Consider the following 20,333-nt stretch of genomic DNA (forward strand, 5'->3'; position numbering starts at 1 on the left):
ATCCCCGCTCCACACGGCCGGAAGCAGGTGACGGCCACAGAGCCCTGGGCAGATGCTCTGCCGGTGACGGGATTTCTGACGCACATCTGCAGAGACACACCAGGGTGCACCGTCCGGAGCTGATTTCCTCTCTTAGGTCAAATGCCCCCGTCACCGTTCCAAACATACTCCGGGCAGTTCTGCACCGGCGCCGCAGTGCAGCCCAGCAGTGACGGACACATGCCACACTTCAAAACATCCGAGAAATAATTATTTTCCCAAGCATTTTCCCTATCCCAGCAGTCCCGTCTTGCTCCTCGGTCTCACTAAAGCATCTTCCTGCTGGCAGGTGGTTGTTTCTTTTTTAAATACCCGTTGACAAAATGCGTAGCAAAATATTCTGTATTTTATTCCAAACCGAATGATACCCATTCAAGGTTTTATGATAGAAACGGCTGCTGCTAAATACAGACCTGGATACCTCGAATTCCATCAGTCATTAACCTTTCACCTATAATCATCTTACATGAAGGATTTACACAACCATTATGCAATTGACCATTAGAGGAGCAGATGCATTTGAGATTTAAGTCAATTGTTTTATTTATAATTATGCACAATTTGAACCACTACGTGTTTATTTTACTTCTGTTTTGACATTTAAACGCAGCAAGTGGTAAAGATTATAATTACAAAGTAAAATTGATATTTAATCAGTTGGAAAGTCCTGCTTTATTTAGTAGATTTTAGAAAAAATAACTGAAAATGCAACTACAAAAAATAACCATCTTAAAACATCTCTAGATAAATATAATCCATTTAACATAGCACTCATTTTCATGTCTGCCATAAAAAATGTAGAAAAATAAAAGGTTATGTACTGAAAGTGTACTCCACATGGAGCTCTAGGAGAATAAATTACGCACATTGTAGAGTTAACTCCTGCACTACAAACAGCTTTGTACCTATGGAAAAACTGACAAGGTGACATCAACGAGGGATGAACCCAGCATCTCAGCGTCTGAAGACAGCAGGGAAACATAGGAGAGAGTTGCAGGATGGGGGCGGGAAAAGGGGGAACGTATTATTTTATCATTTCCCGTTGGTGAACTTTTATTTTGGAAAGTCTCGTCTTTTTTTTTTTTTTTAAAAAAAAAAAAAAAAAGGAAAGAGAACTGAATGTTTGACATTTACTTGGGTTATTTTATCTGCACAAAGTTAGGAAGAATCAGCCCCATACTGATAATAAGGGAACAGGTACTCACTTCTCCTCAACCATTTGCTTTTGATATTCCTCATACTCCTCTCTGGTCATTCCTGCAGCTGCTGCTGGATCAGAAGGAGTGCTTTCTTCTTTGCTTTCTTCCCCTCCACCTCCAAGTCCCAAATTCTTTACCTGGTTGCTCAACATGCTTTTCATTAGAAAAGCCATCTTCTCAAGAAAAAAAAAAAAAGAAAAAGAAAAAAGGAGATATAACCAAACCACTACAAGAAAGCCAAGCCAAATAAAAAATATTTTCAGAACCAGCAGTTGTAAGCTGGAGAGTTTCTACAGCCACACCAGCTCTCCAAGGGCACAATGCTAGTGAAACGTGAATGCCAAAACCAGTTTGTCAGCCATAATCTGGATTAGAGCGCGAACTCCTTAATATCTGGAGGCAGATGGTTCAGATTACTCCAAAAAATCGTTAGATGCAGCTACCTACTTTTATTATTAATACCTTAAGCTAATTGTACACACACAGAAATTATAGTGTGATAGTTAGCAGCATTTGACTTCTTCAGTCTCAAGACTCTTACTTTCACAGAGTTGAAAACATTCCCCAGAACACAACGAATCTCAGTTAAAAACCTGTTTGACTAAAATGGCCATAGCAAAATGGTAAAATTTGGGCTACTAAGAAGAAAACTCTTGGATTTACGCAATCAAATGGGATTTGAAAACTGGAATTCTTCATTGAGCAAAGCCCCCAATCTTTTTAGCCATTAATATTTTTATCACATTGGACAGAAAGCACATTGAATTATTTTGTCTTCATCAACTTTTCGTATGGCTGCTTTGTCTCACAGCTGAATGGGTCCTTGCTGCTATCATTCACTACTTACTTTTTTTCAAGAAAGTAATCACAAAAAAAGCAAATCGCATCTTCCTGCTTTTCATTCATCAGGGTTTATTTGAACTCTTCCCCAAGCTGCCTCCATCTAGATCACCACCGTGACCGGTGCCGCACAGAGTACCTGGTGTTTTTAATGTTAACTGCCCGTAAAGGAGAAATTAATCCAACCGATCCCGGATGCTGCAGTACAGCCTTGAGATCTATTGCTTGCGGAGGTTCTCATCTTTCAAACTCTTATTCACATCATTAGCCTCACCCAGGCTATCCAGGTGAAGGCTGGCAGGATCTGCGACCTAGATCATAGACTGTTTTGGGAAAGAAAATAATCTGCTAGGTCTCACAAGTTCATGATTTGGGGTCTTGCGCATTTATCCCGTCTGACCGACTGCCCATGCGCTGATGAAACGTTCTGCAGTTTTGATTATCTAAATGGTTCTCCCAGCACTCTCATGATTTCACTGAGAGATGGAGGATTCTAGTTTGCCTAATGCTTTAATCTCTATTAGAGCCTTTCTAATTAAAGCAGACCTGTTACTATTTAAAAAAAAAAAAGGCAGAATGTTCTGTAATCATGGATTATTAGTGATTAAACAAAAAACTTTACATTTATTTTTGTAATAGAGCATCACTCAGAAGCACAAATTCCAAATCACAACAAAACTACTTTGACTTAGCGCAAATACCTAAAAACATTTTTCTTAAATCAAAATCAATTTTTATAATCGCTGTGCACTTTCAGAACTAAGTGTAAATTGCAAAAATTGGTGGGAAAAATCAGTGGGGAACTTCAGCTCAGGAAAAGGAGGTACTTTGTGTACTCAAAGCAGCCAGGAAGCACCTTGAGTTGCTGTTAAGAGACTCAGGAGCTGACATACTGCTTTACATCTGACCCTAAGGGTCTGATACTCAGGGCAAACCTGGTACTCCTAACACAAGCTTTTGAGCGAATCTCTTGCGGTGGACCGCAGTAGGGAGGGATGTAATCCCTTTGCAGGGAACGAACGCAGGCTGGATTTGGCGCATCTTCGGCACCACGGGCAGGCAGCTGTCGCTGCCTCAGCCTCCCAGCGCCGTGAACTCTCCCGTGTCATCTTGAAGCATTCGAACTCTGAACAGAGGGTAAAGAATGCTTCCAATAGTGTTGCTTGGACTGCACGGACATAGACCAAATTGAAAGAAAAAAGCTTACTAAAAATATGCATCTTTATTCAAATAAGGTTATCTCTGAACTCCAAGTGTCAATTTACATTAGTCAGAAACAAACACATGAAAATGCCGGCTGTTTGAATTTAAAAAAACCACAACAGTAGACAGTCTTCAGTGTTACAGTAATTGATGCATTGATAGATGTCAAATTCTCTTCAAACAGGAAGCTAGGTAATTTACAAACCATATTGTGAATTTTACTTTTGAGAGATTCAGGTGTGACCCTGTATTCAATATATCCTGACCAGTACAATGAGATTCTCTTGTCACTGACAAATATTTGCTAGTTATCATCCACACTTCCGATACAATTATTAGACTTGTTCTCCCCCATATCGTCAGACTGTGATTCCAAGGTGTCTTCTCTTCCTAGTCCTGAAATCTTACTTGATAAGAACAAAACACATTATCAGTGTCAAAAGAAACTTCTAGTAGCGAGCCATAACAAGAGGCAATACTGACTGACAAATATTCTGAAAGTCCAAATTTGTTGCCATCACTTCAAGAACAGCCAGGACAGAATTTGGGCTGGGCAATGGGGAGCTTTCTTTTGATCCAGTGAGTGATGAGGCAGTTACAGAAGTTCCAAGGAGAGACGACTGTGAAATGAAGCATGAAGCAAAGTTATCACTTTTTGGATGTTATGCTTTAGACCTTCTGCTCCCTAATACCAGAGTTCCCTAGTTGCACCTGGGAGACACATCCGATCTGTGAGCAGCATTGCCACACCAGCCAAGCCTCACACTGAAGATACAACTGTAGGTTCAAGTTTTCCCCTAGACTCCATCCCCAGCCTTCTCTTCTTTCTAAGAAAAGACACAGAAGTATGGACTGCTCCAGCTTTAAAACAGAGTTATGGCTGGATAAATTCACAGTAACAAAAAATACAGGTTTCCTCCCATTGATCCATTCGAGTTGTTCCTCGTGGTGCAGCTACACGCACCTAGTTACCAAAACACAATTGCCAGCCTTTCTGTACGAAGGGTCTGGCACAGCCTGCTGCCAGACAGTGCTGCTCAGGTGCTGCTCTGATGTGGGAAGGCTTGCAATTGAGAGGAACAACACTGTACATTTCCAGAACAATTTAAGAAAATATATTTAGTTAGAAGAGTCAGTTGTAATAGCTTACACTCAAGGCACCTGTAAATATTTGCTGGTGTTGAAAGAACTGGATGGATAAATTCCCATGTGTTATTCTGGCTTACCTGAAAAGTTGTTTTTTTTTTTTTTGGTTTTTTTTTTTTTTTTTTTTTTTTAATCGATTTACCCTATTTATCCAGCAAGATTAGCTCGAGGCAGCGGTTTCTCCAATTAGTACAGCAAAATCTTCTCAAATTTAGCATCAATCTATAAAGCTATACCACTGACAGTACACTACATACTGTAGCTATGTAAAGAGGTGTGTAGGTAGCATCGTTCCACTGGTATAGCACAGACATCCACTTTTTGGACACTGTATTTTAAGTAACAAAATATATTGCATAGATTTATAATTTCTCCAAGCTGACAGGCACAATACTGAAGTGCTCTTCATTACAGTGAATTTGGCAGCATGTGTGGCACTCCAAGGGAGTAGATCGTAGGAATGCAGTAGTACTATGCTAGATTCCAGATCATTTTTGCAGATTCAGACAAACAGGTTAGTAATTAAAAGTGAAATATCCTGATGCATTTGTGTATATTATAGAGTCTAAAAAACCCCAAACCCCCCTATTCTAACTCTATACACACACAACCCAAGGACAAAGTTACCACAGATATGTAAACAAGGCAAAACAAATTACTTTCACATTCCTAATTTGGGCTATCTGCTTTGTTTCTTTCCTGAAACAGATGTTCACCTGATAAGCAGTATCAAAAACACACGTTCAGTCTGATGCTTTTGATATTGAAGCAGGAATTGACACACAACACTGGTTCTACAATTGCTGCTGGATTAACAAACGTGTCTGCAGCAACAGCTTGCGAAGGAACAGGTTAACGCTCAATACCTGCAGTTTAGAACACTTGCCATGTCAAATCAAAGCATCTGTATTTGATATATGAGAGACACAAGACAGCTTTATAAAAGACATATTCATACACTACACATACCCTTACGAAAATCAGATTTGAAGAGGTATAAAGCAAGGACATCTTTGCTGAAAAAGTTCCACAAATGTCCAAAGTTACAGACAGACTTAAAACTACAGGAAAGAAACCAGTCCCACAATATACCCGAAGAAACTACTTGGTCATGTTTTCTCTCACTGCCTGAAACCAAAACCCAAAACAAGGAGATAAGCCTTTATTTGCTTGTTCTGTATAGCTGCTTTTCTCTATCAGGGATCAACAGTCAGGCTGGTCTTTGTGTCCACCTATCGACAAGTGTTTAAATCCGTATTCATGAAGAGTCACAATGAACTAAATAACTCTTAAACTGTTAAATTCAAGTGGCAAAGAAATGAAATGCTTATAACAAATGCTTTCCCCCCCCCCCCAAAAAAAAAAAAACCAAAAAAAAAAACAACCCAGAGAACAGCTGTCTGGGGTTTGTTTTTTGTTTGTTTGCTTTTGTTGTTTTGAGCTGGTATGTCAGGACACTTAGTGGCAAGCTTTCTATACAAATCATCCATCTGCAATCCTCATTATGAACAACCACCATACCTGGGTGTTTCAATTCCCTCCTCTGGAATTTCACAAAAGAAAAAAAGAAAAAAAGAGGAATACAGCATTTGCCTTCCAGTATTTATGAGAAAGTTAGCTGAAAACAGACCTAGATGGGGTCCATAGTCTAAAAAATATTTGCTCCGCTGCTCCCCAGGCTGTTTTTAACTCTAACAGTTTAAAAATTAGAACTCATTTTGCTTAACAAAATTCAATAATTTACAATATTGAAGTATATCAAACACTAAGATTTCCCTCATTTACGAAGTGTGTAATTTTCTGTGCATACATACTGCTGTTATGTACGCACAATAGGAACAGGTCATCAAAAGAACTTTTTGGCTGCTGCTTCTTGTTGACTCCTGAAAGAAAAAAGCAGAAGAGAATCCATTAAGTACTTACAGCATAAAACTAGCTAACGGGTTTAAATAAACAAACATTTCATTTATTTGGGGATTAAAAGATTCTGTTCCTTGTCAACAGAGACTTAGGGGAATCAAATATAAGTCGTATCACAAAAATGGGATACAATTTTTTCTGTTTAAAAAGACACTGGCAGCATCACTACAGTTCCAATTTAGCATCACACATAGAAGGAAACAAAACATTCTGGACAGAAGCCAGCAACTGTGAAGGAACATATGAACTGATTTTTAAACTACTTTAACTAAAATTTTCTAAAGCTTCTCAGTACCTCATTGGCCTAAAGATCATCACAGAAAAGGGAACACGTGCAACTAAGCAGTGAAAGACTTTACTTGAAATAGGACTTCGTCATCCCTCTGGCACAGAACGTATTTATTTTCTTGGTGGGTACAGTTACTGTGGATCGACCACACACAGATACTACAATCAGAAGGGCATCAGATGGAACTGGCAGGGACCGGCTCCTCATGTGTCTCGAAGCCATCTTTCCAGACGATGGCACAACACGGCATACGTAAGAAATGCACTCTCTCCACTTTGTGGAGAAGCAGACACGCAGCAGAAGTTAGTGCTACCAGCAGCACTGCCCTGATACAGTTATCCTCCATGGAGGCAGCAAACAGCATTTTCTCTCTGAATGGCAGTGGAGGTATTTTGGTCCCTACTCCTTATCCTGATCAGTGCGTGAAAAGCAGGAGGGAAGACTACCAAGCAAATCAGCCCTCATAGGTTTTCCTTTCAAATGCAAAGTTAATTTGAACGTTAGGACACTACATGGAGGGGGAAAAGAACACACAAACCATCCCAATTAGTTTAGGAAAAAAAAGTCCATACAATATCCCTGTCGTACATAGGAGAGAGATGAAGGGATACGTATCATAAAAAAGTTTACTGAGGAATTTGTCAGATGGGATAAGCAGCTTGTAGGTACACATAGCAAAAAAAAAAAAAAGTTAAAAAAAATCAAATAATATCAGGTTTTGTTAAGATATTCATAAACTTCAGTAAGTCCAGCAGAGGACCACAAGGATCGTGGTCAAGAGCTGAAGCACGGGCCCCAAGAGAAGAGAGGGAGGGAACTGTGCTTCTTCACCCTGGACAAAAGAAGGCTGCAAGGGGTCTAACGGCAGCTTTCCAACACCCACAGGATGTCACTGAGGAGACAGGAACAGTTTCCTTACGGAGATGCACATTATAAGAAAGAGACACAACAGTAAAACTGAGAGAGCATGTTACCCTTAGATATATTGTGGGGGTGGGGGCAGAATAAAACAAACTTCATTACGATAATTAAACACTTCAGTGGAGTCTGTAACGGTGGTAAATCATCTATTCTTGCAGGTTTTTAAGACCTGACCAGTCTGAACACTAAGCGACATGGTTTGAACTCAGTGTCGACCCTGCTTTGAGCAGAAGGTTGAACTAGAGACCTCCCAAGGTCTCTTCCAATCTGAATGATTGCTTGTTTTAAAGAAGATTAATATAATCATGCCATTGCAATTGCATTTCCACTCTGAAGTTCTAAAATCATCTGCCCTGTTGTCTTTAAACAAAAACATACTTACTTATACATGATATAACCAATGAATAACACTGTTTGCACTGCTGCAAATATGAAGAAGTGTATTGTAGATAAGCATGATGGAAACGGTGGCAAATCTGGACACTTTGATTTCTCACTAGGTGGCTAAAAAACAAGAAAAACAATATTTGATAAAAGAGCACACAAGACATGCCATCAAAAAACTGTTATGTGTAAGAAACATAACAAGGTCTTTGTAACATGATCTAAAAATCAGAACACAAGCAGAAAACATAGACAGAAATTACACTACCCGGAAAAACCATAATCTTAGCCCCTGTCTCTGTTTCCCCTTTCACCTTTATGTTTCTCAGATATTGATGTTAATTCAAAGGTTAGAGGGAAAATAAGTCTTTGGTAAATTAACCCAGAAATCAAGAACCTTCTGTGGGATCATAAGCTAATTCAGCTTAATTGCAACCTAGGCTAGACTAACGTGCTCCTGAATGTGAACACAGTCATCTTTCACACTTAAGAGACCTTAAGCGGAGCCTACCCAAGTTTCCCCTGATTAAAGCTCTCCCTTCCGTGCAGCAGCAGCAGAGGATCTCCTCTGTATAGAGCTGTTAAGTAGGGGGACACAAACAAAAAAAAGGACCCAGAAAACCTAATTGCTTGACCTTGTTTCCACAGGAAATTAGACTAAAAATGATGCTCTTTGTGCAAAACTTCTAATCAAGACACAGATCATGCAGTTAGGTCAAGGCAGTGCGGTTTTAGCGAAGCAGCTTAATGAAGGATGAATTGCTCCGTAAACTGCGTGCTGGCTCATCCTGGCTTTTCACTAACAGCCAAATAAAGAGGTATTACAGTCATGCTTTGCACTGCCAGCCCATAAATTACCATATTCCGTTGTACTAAATGCTCAATGTCCCTCTTCACTACATGAAGGTGTTCTTTGATGTCATTGAAGTGCTGAGTTGTTTCATAGACTCCTGCAGCAGAGCCAGGATGTTGAGCTCCACTGATCAGCCTCAGAGTATCAGCCATGGAATTTCTGAAACAAGACAAACAACAAAATATCTTTCAGCACAGAACAGCTTTTCTACCAACAGCAGTTATTCTGGACACCATTTAGTCCATTAAAATTTGTTTGAAATACATAGTTGCCCCACAAGGCAGAAAACATTTTTTCTAGCTTCCAAGAATACCTATCAAGAAATAATTCCTTAATTAAACTATGATTTAAAAAAAATATTTAATTCCGCAGACAGTGCGCTGTACAAACTGAAACGATCTCCCAAAGTCACGCGGAAAACAAGATCTGGCAAATATTCTGTTGCTAGACATCTGCTTCGCCTGACTGATGAAGTACAAAACAAGTGTTTTATCCGAGGCTCTTGCCAAGGCTTTAGGATAAGCAGAGTTTAATGCAATCTTTGAAGAAACCAAAAGCTGTTTGAAAAATAAATAAATAAAAGCAGTCGTGTAAGAAATAAAGATAAAGAAGAGGCTTTAGGGATAAGAAAAGATTTAGGTACATCCTTGTTTTGTGATTATCATTTATACGAGAAACTCATTTCCCATATGCATTGTCATAATACTTAATATTTCTTCATGTGAATTCATTTTGCTTCCACAACAAATCAAATTAAATCCGTAAAAAGTTGAGGTTCCATAACTAATTTTGTTCGAGGTAAACTAGTCAATGAGAGAAAAACACTTAGTCTCTAATCAATATGTTTATATAATTTTCCCCTACTGTGATGTCTCCTTTCAGTTGCAAAGAGGATTATTCTACAGATAAAATATTTATCATGTGAATGTTAATCTCTTCATTATTAACGGAATAAACAATCAAAATGTATGTCTTTGGATTTCTTTTTAATTTACTTAAAACTTTACATTTTGCTCAGATGAGAGCTTACTTTGATGCCTTCAAGGTGCAGCCCTAACTCTTTGTACAGAGGTCAGCAATTTGTCACAGAGTGGTTTCAGCTGGAAGGCACCTTTAAAGATCATCTGCTCCAATGTCCCCGCCGTGGGCAGGGACACCTTTCACTAGATCAGCTTGCCCAAAGCCCCATCCAGCCTGACCTTGAACACTTTCAATTTTAACTTTCACATAAGAAAAAAACAAAACAAAATGCAACCCACCCTGGCTTGATTACTATTGAGTAAACTGGCAACAACAACAACATATAATCGTATTTGTAAGTGATATACAAAATTATATTACTGATTTTTAAATGGCTCATATTCATTGTGAGAACAGCAAGTTAAGCATCAAAACTTAAATGTTTACATATAATCTTCATAAAGATGTTGCCCATCTTTTAGCTTTGCATCAGTTGCTCTTCATGCCATTAAAATGCAAAACCACAGAACTAAAAGTAAAATTAAAAAACAGGAGAAAAGAGAAAACTAGTAAGGAACATATCTATTCAAAGGCACTATGACAACTCTCCAGAAGCAAAAATTGCAAGCACAGATATGCTGTATTAGTGTTACAGCGGCTTTTGCTCCATTGTAAGAACTTTGCAGCATGTTTAAACTACTTGAAGCAGCTACATACTAAACCAAAGCCACACACTAAATGCGTGCAAGCTGATCTAGTTTTCAATTATATGTTTGTTTGTATTGTCGTTGAATAGATTAAAGTAAATTGACTAGTATTTACCTGTACTTTGAATTAGTGTTATAATCTACTTCAGAAGTAAGTTTTTCCCTGGAAGATTTTTTCTTAAATAACCCATGCAACCACCATCATGCCCACTGACTAATAACTGCTGACAGTAATTCTGCCTATACACATCCATCACATTGTCTGTCTTGTCCCCCTGTTTTCAGTGCTAGAACACAAGTGTGACACCCATTTTGTTCCTCTCCCCCCTCATACCACCATCCCTCTGCAACTAACAGAAATCTGCACACCCACCGTTCCTCAGACTGATCCACCGTTTGTGAAAAGCAAAATAACTTCCCTAAATGGACATGGTCTGTATCAAATTTAATTTACATTTACTTTTGCATGGACAATACCATGCTGATAGTTTCTATTGTATGAACATGCAAGATTCTTCTGTAATCAGATGATTAAGAAATCCACAAATCTTGACAGGAAAATTACTTAGTAAGTCCTTCTCCTCCGGGATGACCAGCAATGCAACAGCGGGCTGTTCATTTCTATCTATAAATAAAACATTTCTTTAATCTAAGAAAAACATTAAGATGATGTTACGCAAACTCATACCTAATAAGTAGTCACTAAAAGGGCAGACTGCCAATGTTAACAGGAAAATCTAATTTGCTTGCAAGGTATAAAGATTTGTCAAGAATATTAACATAAAAGCTTTTGTGGAAGAACAAGTGCAAAAATGGAAGCACTCTAATCTTCATTCTACAAAAACTGACCTACTTAGATAAATCACAAGAGCTGCCCTTGAACTAATACAGGAAAAAACCCACAACTGGAGAAATTTTTCTTCTCCTTTTTTTAAGCCCAAGGTAAGGAACGTTTTAACTCCCAGAAATGAAGGGTTAAACCAACCTAAAAGCCACTCCTGCTAAAGACAGAAATTGTGAAACATCTTAGCAGCTATGCGCAGACATTCCTGTCAAACACAGAAATGTTCTCAAACCCATTTTAGCAGTATAGCACCTTCAAGGTAAGATTTTTACTTCATTTGGTGATGTAGTTTGAAAAGGTACGGGATACCTCTCAAACGATTTTTAAAAAAGCTGCACCTTAAAAAGCAAAATGAGTAATCCCTTGGGAGCACGCAAGTGTCCTGCAGACACAGAAGTTTCCTGAGGAAGTTCACTGGCAGAAAGTCCTCTAACAAAAGAGCAGACCAACCAATCAAACAAAAAACACACACCATTTTTTCTCTAACCCGCAAGAAATGGGGACAAGGTTACTCCAGTGGTCTATACAACACATCGGTGCATGAGAAAACCCAACACATTTCCGTCTTCACTATGCAGTGCAAGTGACAGGAGTGCTTTTTCCCCACCCCCCCCCCCCCAAATTTCCTTCCCGCAAGTGCTGTATGACAATACATATCAGCACCTAACAAACCAAGGGACTTCTAGTCACGGTCGAGTCTCCAGTATCTCCAAGGATGGAGACCGCAAAGCCTTCCTGGGCAACCAACCTCTTCCACTCTTCAACTACCCTCACCAGTGTCTTTTCTTACGTCTGCACAGAACATTCTGCATTTCAGTTTGTGCCCGCTGCCTTTCATTCTGTCACTGGGTCCTGGTGAGAAGAGCCTGTCTCTATCACCCTCATCACCTCCAAAGTCAGGCATTTATATCCTATATACTGATAAGATACCCCCAAGTCTCTTCTCCAGGCTGTACGCTCCCAGCTCCCTCAGCCTCAACTTGGACAACTAACGCTCCGACCCTTCCACCGTTTTCATGATCCTCCATCTGACCCCCTCCAGTATGTCTGTGTCTCTCTTGTACTGGACACAGGGCTCCAGACGTGGTGTCACCACTGCTAGCTAGAGAGGCAGAATCTCTCAGAATAAAACTGTGAATATGTTTAGCGGTACAGAAATCAGCGACACCAACAGAGCACTATGGAGCAATAACCAATACAGGAGCTTAAGGCAGTCACAGCAAAATCAGGGAAAAATCCCAAAGACAGAATGCCTATATTGAAGAAAGAAGTGAGCTACTTTAAAAAAAAACAAAAAATAATATTTAGAAGAATAAACCATAAATCTCAACAACTCTTATTACATGCACAGACATTTTTATTTGTATGGAACTACTTTACAGCTTGTTTACACTAAACAAAACGTTAATATGCATCTCATATAATATTATCTAAATATATTATACATTTGGTTCATAATATTATATAATAAAGGCATATAATCATCAGATCAGGAGTAGACTGAGTGTATTGACAAGATACTCCAATACACCTCTTGTTTAGGTTCGCAGCTATAAACCAAAGGCATTTATAATCTTGTTACCAGCACTCCAAAAACAGAGCAACAAATTTCCACGAGGTAGTAGGTTATCACATCAGCAGAAAACAGTTGTTTTTAGAAGGACTGGACTTACCTGTTGAAGTGGAATCTCATGATAAAAAAAAAAAAAAAAAAAAAGGCAAATTAGGGGGCTTAGCCACCCTAGGGACATGAAAGTACTTTCTTACAGAAACTGAATGGACACAGAGAGTCATCACCAAGGAACTGACACAGAAATTTCAAGTTTGTCAATATTCTCCTACTTGAAATAATAAATAGGACTTAAAAGGTGGAAAATAATACCAAATTCAAAACACAGCCTTAATATTTAGAAAGCATTTACCTCATTTCATTTACTTGTCTAATGACCTCCTCTTGATTTTTCACAACTGTCTCAATCTCTTGCTGGGAAATCTGGTGGGGGGAAGGTGGAGAAAAAGATCAGCGTATCTTGTAAAAAGCAAATCAATCATGCTGCTAAGATTAGGCTAAGCTATCAACCACAGTGTGTTTTTTTGTTATTTACCTGTCCTTGTTGACCTGTAAAACCAGCTCCTCTTTTAGCAATCTCATCTGTGACTGCAGAGACGTATCTCCTCTGCTCATCCAGAATCATGTCCAACTGCCTATTAAGCTGTTTGATTTCCAGATGAATTCGATTCTGCCCCTCAAAGATTTGCCTCAGTTCACGATCACTCACAGTTTCAAAAACATCATCCGCTGACAGGAAAAAAGCACAGGAAGTTCTTACATACAGGCATTCCTCGTAAGTCGCACTGTGTAATTTTCCTTGCACCCCTGCAGTCTCCACACGGCTATACTTTTTTCCCATAAGCTCACTAAGATCTGAGTATCAGGCCCTTGTTACAAATATCCCGGAAAACAAACATTTTCCTTGACAACTGAAAAATCACCCAAATAACTTGCCTGGCTGTCCTTGCACATCAGGATGTTCCTTTTGAAATTCTTCTTTCTTTTTATCCAATTCTTGTTGAAAGTGTTCGAACTCTTCTTGATACTTCTCTTTATCTTTTTGAGGAATTTCTGCATCTGGTTGTAGCTTTAAAACATTATCAAAGGGAAGGGGGGAGAGATTTTTTCACGGTCACCACCACTCCTATATAACTTACTCTCCAGCAAGGCTGTTCAGATGTCAGATTTGAAGACAGAACACAATTAGTGGAGCACATTATTATATTAAGCTGAAGTGAGAAACAGACATTCCTATGGAGACCCAAAGCTTTTTCCCCGACACATGCGCACTTTCTGCCATGAAAAAGAAATCAGTGTTACAAGAATAGATGCTGTTCAGCAGTACAGAAGTGCTCTACACATATGGGAAGTTGAGAGTAAGAACAGATTATTTGTCCACTTTCCAAACAAAGTGTACTTTTTGGTTTGTTTTCTCTGCATGTTTTGATTTTTGTTGATTCAGTGTTGCTTCAAGAATTCTGGTCTTGAAAACATTAATGAAAATATTACCAAAACATTACAGTATTAGTCTCATTTTTCTAAAACAGATGACAGCTCACCTACATGCCAAAATCCTGCAACAGCGATGTCAAGTATGAATTCAGAGGAAATGCCATAACCTCGTGCCATATATAGAACATATACAATAACGTATTCTACTAATTATACACAAAGATGCTTACTGCTTCCTTCCCAGGCTCAGTCAACCGGAAGGTCAGAAAAGACAGGACATCATGATCATCTGTATTCAACAAACAAAACAAAAAAACCACATTGTTAATTGCTACTGCTACATGTGACGAATCCTGGTACTTCCAAAGTCAACCTTGCACTTGCAAACGATCTTCAAGCAACAGAATCCTCCCAAAGTCCCAAGAGTTTATGCAGTGACAAATCATACTGCACAGTGTCTCTGTCAGGACAAACTGAAATTCCTGCTCTAGCCAGGAAAAGGCCTAAGTACATCAATAATTTGGGAATGGGAGAGGATTAATTACATCACCATGGTCAGAAATTGGTATAATGATCACCGCTATCAGTAAAAAGAAGCCCTCTTGCGAGCCTGGCAAGTCCCCACACCGTTTGTCACAATTTTTAACATTTGCTACCTGCAAGTCCTCCTGTTGCTGCAGATATTCCAAAATACCCTTGTGATGGCAACGCCATATCTTCCACTCTTGCACAAAATTCATAGTCTTCTTTATCCGGAGTAAAGCCATTGTTAATTAATACCTAAAAGGATAAACACAATTTCTACCACATGAATCTATTTGTGTTAATTGCTTCGTCAGTTTACAGTAATGGTCACAAATATAACTTTTCCAGCAATTCAGCAGCTGACGCTAGAAACCAAGATGACAGCAGTGGTGAGTTATTCTACAGGCAACCGGGAGAAAATCTCTGGATCAGCAGTCCTCGACTTTATGGGAGATTTCAACTTTGCAGACATTAACTGCGAATACCACCCTGCTGTGACAAGCAAGTCTGGGCAATTCCTAACGATGAAGATAATTTCTCATCACAAGTACTCACTGAGCCAGCCAGGAAAGATGCCCTCCTAGATTTGTTTGTGAGCAGAGGAGGGGTCGTGGGAGGTGTGATGGTCTTGGCCACAGTGATCATGAAACGGCAGATTTAAAAATTTTTAGTGTAACGAGAAAAAAGGTCAAAGTTGCTACCCTGGATTTCAAGAGAGCAAACTTTAAGCTACGCACATTAACAGCAGCATTTGGGCCAGAGGAGTTCCCAGGTAAGGCAGGAGGGACCAAGTGCATTCAAGAGAGCAACCTTGGAGTCTAAAATTTCATTTTCATCCAAGAGTAACAGATAGCTTCTACCATTACAACACAGTACAAGGTCCACCCTCTTTTTGGTGTGTTCATGTTTACTTTTAGAGAAACTTTTACTACAAAATGACAGCTGTGTGCTTTATGGCTAATACTGCTGAATACCACCTTTTCAGAAGACATCAGAAGCCAAGAAACACTTCATAGCTCTTGCAACCCAGCACCACCTTTGTACTTTTCTCTCCTTATCCAGAAGGAATTCACAATCATCTGAACAGTATTTAAGAAGTCTTGAAGACTCCCTTATACCACTGGTTTTCTATCTTCTTTAATCTTCAAAGCCTTCCTATTTCTTGGAGGTGGGAAGCCTCAAGTAGCAAATTTAAACCTACTGTCAAAGAGCGAGCTTCAGTCTTAGTCACATTTCAAGAACCTCCTACGATCACCTGCAAAACCCTCTGCAGCTCTCAGATCAGCTTGATAAATACTGCTCAAGTTAAGGAGCTGCTCAACCACTTGGAAGCTGAGGAACAGATGTTGGCTTTGGGACACCTCGACTGGCAAGCCAATGGCAATGAAAGGGTCCGAGCACGTATGAATACGTTAGCACAACCGACTCCTAAGTAGCATCAGAAAATCAGCAATACTTGCTCAGTCAGCTCACTAATGCAGCTAGAAGAGCTCATCTAGCATTTGAACATACTGCACTGCCCTCCAACCCCTGCTACCCCGCTCAACATTTTCAAGAATATTGGAATTAACGTATGGGGTTTTTGAGTTTTCAAGCGGTTGCAACAATCTCACACTTAAAATGCAGATAAACATGAGTAATTACATTATTTCGGAGTACTTACAGTTAATGTTTTCAGGTAGTATGTTATCTTTACTCGAACAGGATAGGGCTTGTTACGGAAGTCCCTCTGACAGGATGCCAATGCTTGCGTGGAACCATCACTATGCAAGAAGACAACTTGCATAAAACTGTATCTTATGATTTATCAGCTAAGACAAAAAAGCATCAATGCATCACTAGCAGCATTATGATAGTTTTTCAACATGCAACTTTTTAAAGGCTGTCCCCCAACTGCAGTGAGCTTTCCTGAAGTCCGGGATCAGCAGCACCTGGTGCTTTCACAGGACATGACACAGACAGAATGCAGTAACGGGGACGTTTGTTTGCTTCTAAGATACACTCCTGCTCCTGTGAACCGAGATGTAAACAAGCTATAGTCCGGATGGCACCAACTAAGCTAGACACCTCTCTTCTCAGAGAACCCAAAAAGATGACAATTGTGCCGTTGACAATAAACAAATGGAAAGTAAAATTAAACCAATTAATTTTAGTAACAGGCAATTAGCTTTCAGTTCGTCACTTCTGTCAGTTTTTAGCTGTGTGTGGAAGATACCCTCCAGCAATGAAGAGGAGCCTGTACCTCCATTTATCTGAGCTCACCCACACCAAAGGACACATGCCATTTAAATATCCACCCATTGCTGTGCTGTTACTGCCAAAACAGTGTTTTAACCAACAGAAAAACTCAAATGTAAAAGAAACAAAGTTTCATATGGAACAAATCTTTACAACGTTTCTCAAAGAGCTTCATGCAGCATTTCATCATTCAAAAGCAAACATTCACCACTAACACTGAAAATAAACTTACTTCTGATGGTCATACAGAAGGTTTCCGTTGTTGCCTACAACAATCACTCCAGGGTTGTTTTTCTAGGAAAAAAAAAGCAAACAAATGGAACAGTTTAATTCTAAGTGAAACACAGGCAACATCACGGACAGCCTTCCTGCGATAAAGCACCTGAAGTCATTACATTATAGATACAACACAGACGCTTTTATTCCTTCTGTACTTCAGGATTGCACTAGCAAAACGACAGAGTAGCACTGGGTGATGCTGCATGCTTTGCAAGGGACCAATACATTCTTTGCATAGTTAGGGGTGAAAAAACCCACGTAAATTAACCTCCTGGATATACTACCAACTACCATCATCTGACAAACACAGAAATATAACAGCCACAGATTGGAGAAATTCCTGTGTAGTGAAGATACAGATCGTGAAACTAATAGATGACTTAATACATCCAACTTTGGGTACCTGACACTGGGAAAAACATCCAAACAGACACTGCACTGGCATCCCACTGACCTTGTCACTGCCATCAGAAAAGCTTCAGGAGCTATCTGTCAGAGACTAAACAAAGCCTGATGAACACATCCCCAGTTATTTAAATGGCTAGAGGACGAGAACAAGCTAAAATAATAATGACAAAACAGATTTACAGCCCTATTCCAGTTGCCTCTAGTTTATTTACAAAGGGAACTCCAGTTCCCCCTTCAACATTTCAGTTCATCATCTACTCAAGTGTACTGGCTTTGGCTGGGATAGAGCTAAACTTCTTTGTAGTAGATCGTACGGGGCTGTTTTGGATTTATGATTGAAACAGTGTCGATAACACAGCGACATTCTAGTTATTACTTACACAGCCTCAAGGCATTCTCTGCTTCACACAGTCCCCTACCAACGTAACCTGCTGCATTTTCAAAAGTCTTACAAATGCCAGTATTTGAGACACATCAGACCAATACAGGCATGCCAAAGACTTTCGTTTTGACTAGAAGTGACACATCATCCCTTTCTAAAAAAGGGTTTCACACCCCACTGACTGAACTTGTCATGCTCAGAGTCCCAGTGCCATCAAAGCTCTGGCAAACGGTGTTTTCCACATGCAGTTTTTGGAAGATGGCATCTTCAGCCAGCTAAACTATGGCAGTGTCCATATTCATGCCAGAAGTCAGAAAAAAAGGAAAAAAAAGGATTTAAAAATTCTTAATAAGTTGAGCAATATTCTAATTCTATGTCTTATCCTTGGAGATCAGAAACATAAACACCACCTTCAGTCTTTCAGCTTCTATATTTGATGAAGTTTGCTATATATCAAAAGCCATCTGCAGGAAAAGAGCTTCTACACCTACAAAAATAGATCTAAACCATCTAAAAGCAAGGCAAAATAGTGCAGGAAAAGCCAAAAAAAAAAAAAAAAAGCCAAAAAAAAAAAAAAGCAAAGCTGACCTACTATGTATTGTTAAAGTTTCCCAGGATCATTCTGGACCAGAAAACTGGAAATTCACAACAGCAACTGTCACCCCCATCTGCTACTGAATTTTTGCTGCTGAACTACTCAAGGCAGATTTGTTCCAATAAAAAGAGCATCTCTGAAGACAGACACTTCTGTTTCCACAGTGTCATATTTTGGTACAATATGCCTCTTCCAAAGCACACATCTTCAGATATATCAATGTTTCAAACTGTGCACAGACATTCCAAACTACAGCATGTAGCATGGGTGTGGTATTTTCCCTCCAAATCTAACACATGAGGCAGTGTTCAGTGGGGATTATGTGCTATGCTTCAACTTTCAAGCTTAATTAAAAAAAAAAGTGTGGAAAAGTCTAGCAAAAATGCTATAAGGGAAACTTGACTGTCTCAATTTATCCCTTTGAAATGAAGGGGGGGGTGGGGAGAGCAGCAAAACATCATCCTGTTTTTTTTACACAAAGTCATATGTACAAAACAGGCAGGAAATTAATTTATAATCTTTGCTAGAAGTGTTTGCTTCCAACTAACCTTTCCATCATTGTCAAAGGAATCGAAGAAAATTCCAACACCATTCCATTTATCAGCTGCCCCGAAAACAGGACCTTCCAAGCCTTGCTCTTCTGTAAACCAGATTGCCTAGTACAGAAAGCAAGTAAGAGTCAGAAGTAAAGATTCACCTTTTAAAGCATATCTAATTTTTTTTCAGTTAGATCAAATTCGTAATACCAATCCATCAGCTCCAATGCGGCCTCTTCCTGTAACTCGAAAGGTCACTTCGACTTCCCAATATTCAAATATTGACTTGTTTTTTGTCCACACTGATCCTCTTTGGCTTTTCAAAGACGTTGTTATACGAATCTGATCTGCGCTTGGTATGGCGTCTGAAAAGGAAAGGAACGAGCGCTGAATACATGAAAGTATTCAAGTGCTTAACCAGCCAATTAACAAACCTTCTAAACTCACAAACTTATCCTAGTCTCTCAACTAGGAAACAGTCTTCAAAACAGCTCTTTCGTGGAGTACTCGACCACTTGAGAGAGGGGCAAAAACCCCCCAACCCCCAGACTTGTACTTGCAACAGCTTGACTGCTGCTACTTTACCGAAGACTTGATCACCTTCCACTTGGGACCACAACACACCGCTCGAGCGGAACACTGGTCTTGCCGTTAAGATTAAAAAAAAAAACCAAAACCCACACTTCTACTGTAACCCATGTGACTTTTCATAAATCACACATTTCTGTTCTGCTTTTTAAAAACAGGTGTTCTAATGTCCTGTTTAATGGTTTAAAAGAATAATAGGCGTACACTTAGAGAGGCTCATTCACTTGTAGCGAATGACATTTTTGTGATCATCTGTTGGAAAAAGCAGGAGAAGAGCTCATCGACAGACCGCTTCCTCCATGTCACTTGTCGCATGGCGTCAAATAAGAGTCAAAAATTAACACTCGCGAATCAACCAACATAAAGTCTGTCAAAAAATCACAACAGCGCAGAAGCCCCCGGTTTATAGTAGGAAATATCCCTCGGGCTCTCTATCCACGCGGACCAAGCTGGTTTCCATCAGGAACCCAGCC

General features: G+C 39.5%; 1 protein-coding gene and 1 pseudogene across 1 annotated transcript; both read right to left on the bottom strand.

Moving 5' to 3' along the window:
* Positions 1–1,240: 1,240 nt before the first annotated feature.
* Positions 1,241–1,411, bottom strand: LOC104468472 (annotated as a pseudogene).
* A 2,228-nt stretch (positions 1,412–3,639) lies between these two features.
* On the bottom strand, positions 3,640–20,175 carry LMAN1 (lectin, mannose-binding, 1). Its single transcript, XM_010082608.1, has 14 exons — positions 20,085–20,175; positions 19,483–19,637; positions 19,285–19,392; positions 17,305–17,366; positions 16,498–16,597; positions 14,966–15,089; positions 14,540–14,598; positions 13,812–13,944; positions 13,411–13,604; positions 13,228–13,298; positions 8,800–8,953; positions 7,940–8,061; positions 6,242–6,310; positions 3,640–3,901 (listed from the first exon to the last, which is right to left on the bottom strand). The coding sequence occupies exons 1-13, from the start codon at positions 20,173–20,175 to the stop codon at positions 6,274–6,276; spliced, it is 1,410 nt and encodes a 469-aa protein (XP_010080910.1). The 3' UTR covers positions 3,640–3,901; positions 6,242–6,273.
* Between the last annotated feature and the right edge of the window lie 158 nt (positions 20,176–20,333).

This window comes from Pterocles gutturalis, unplaced genomic scaffold (assembly GCF_000699245.1).
Source record: "Pterocles gutturalis isolate BGI_N339 unplaced genomic scaffold, ASM69924v1 scaffold46639, whole genome shotgun sequence".
Taxonomy (NCBI): domain Eukaryota; kingdom Metazoa; phylum Chordata; class Aves; order Pterocliformes; family Pteroclidae; genus Pterocles; species Pterocles gutturalis.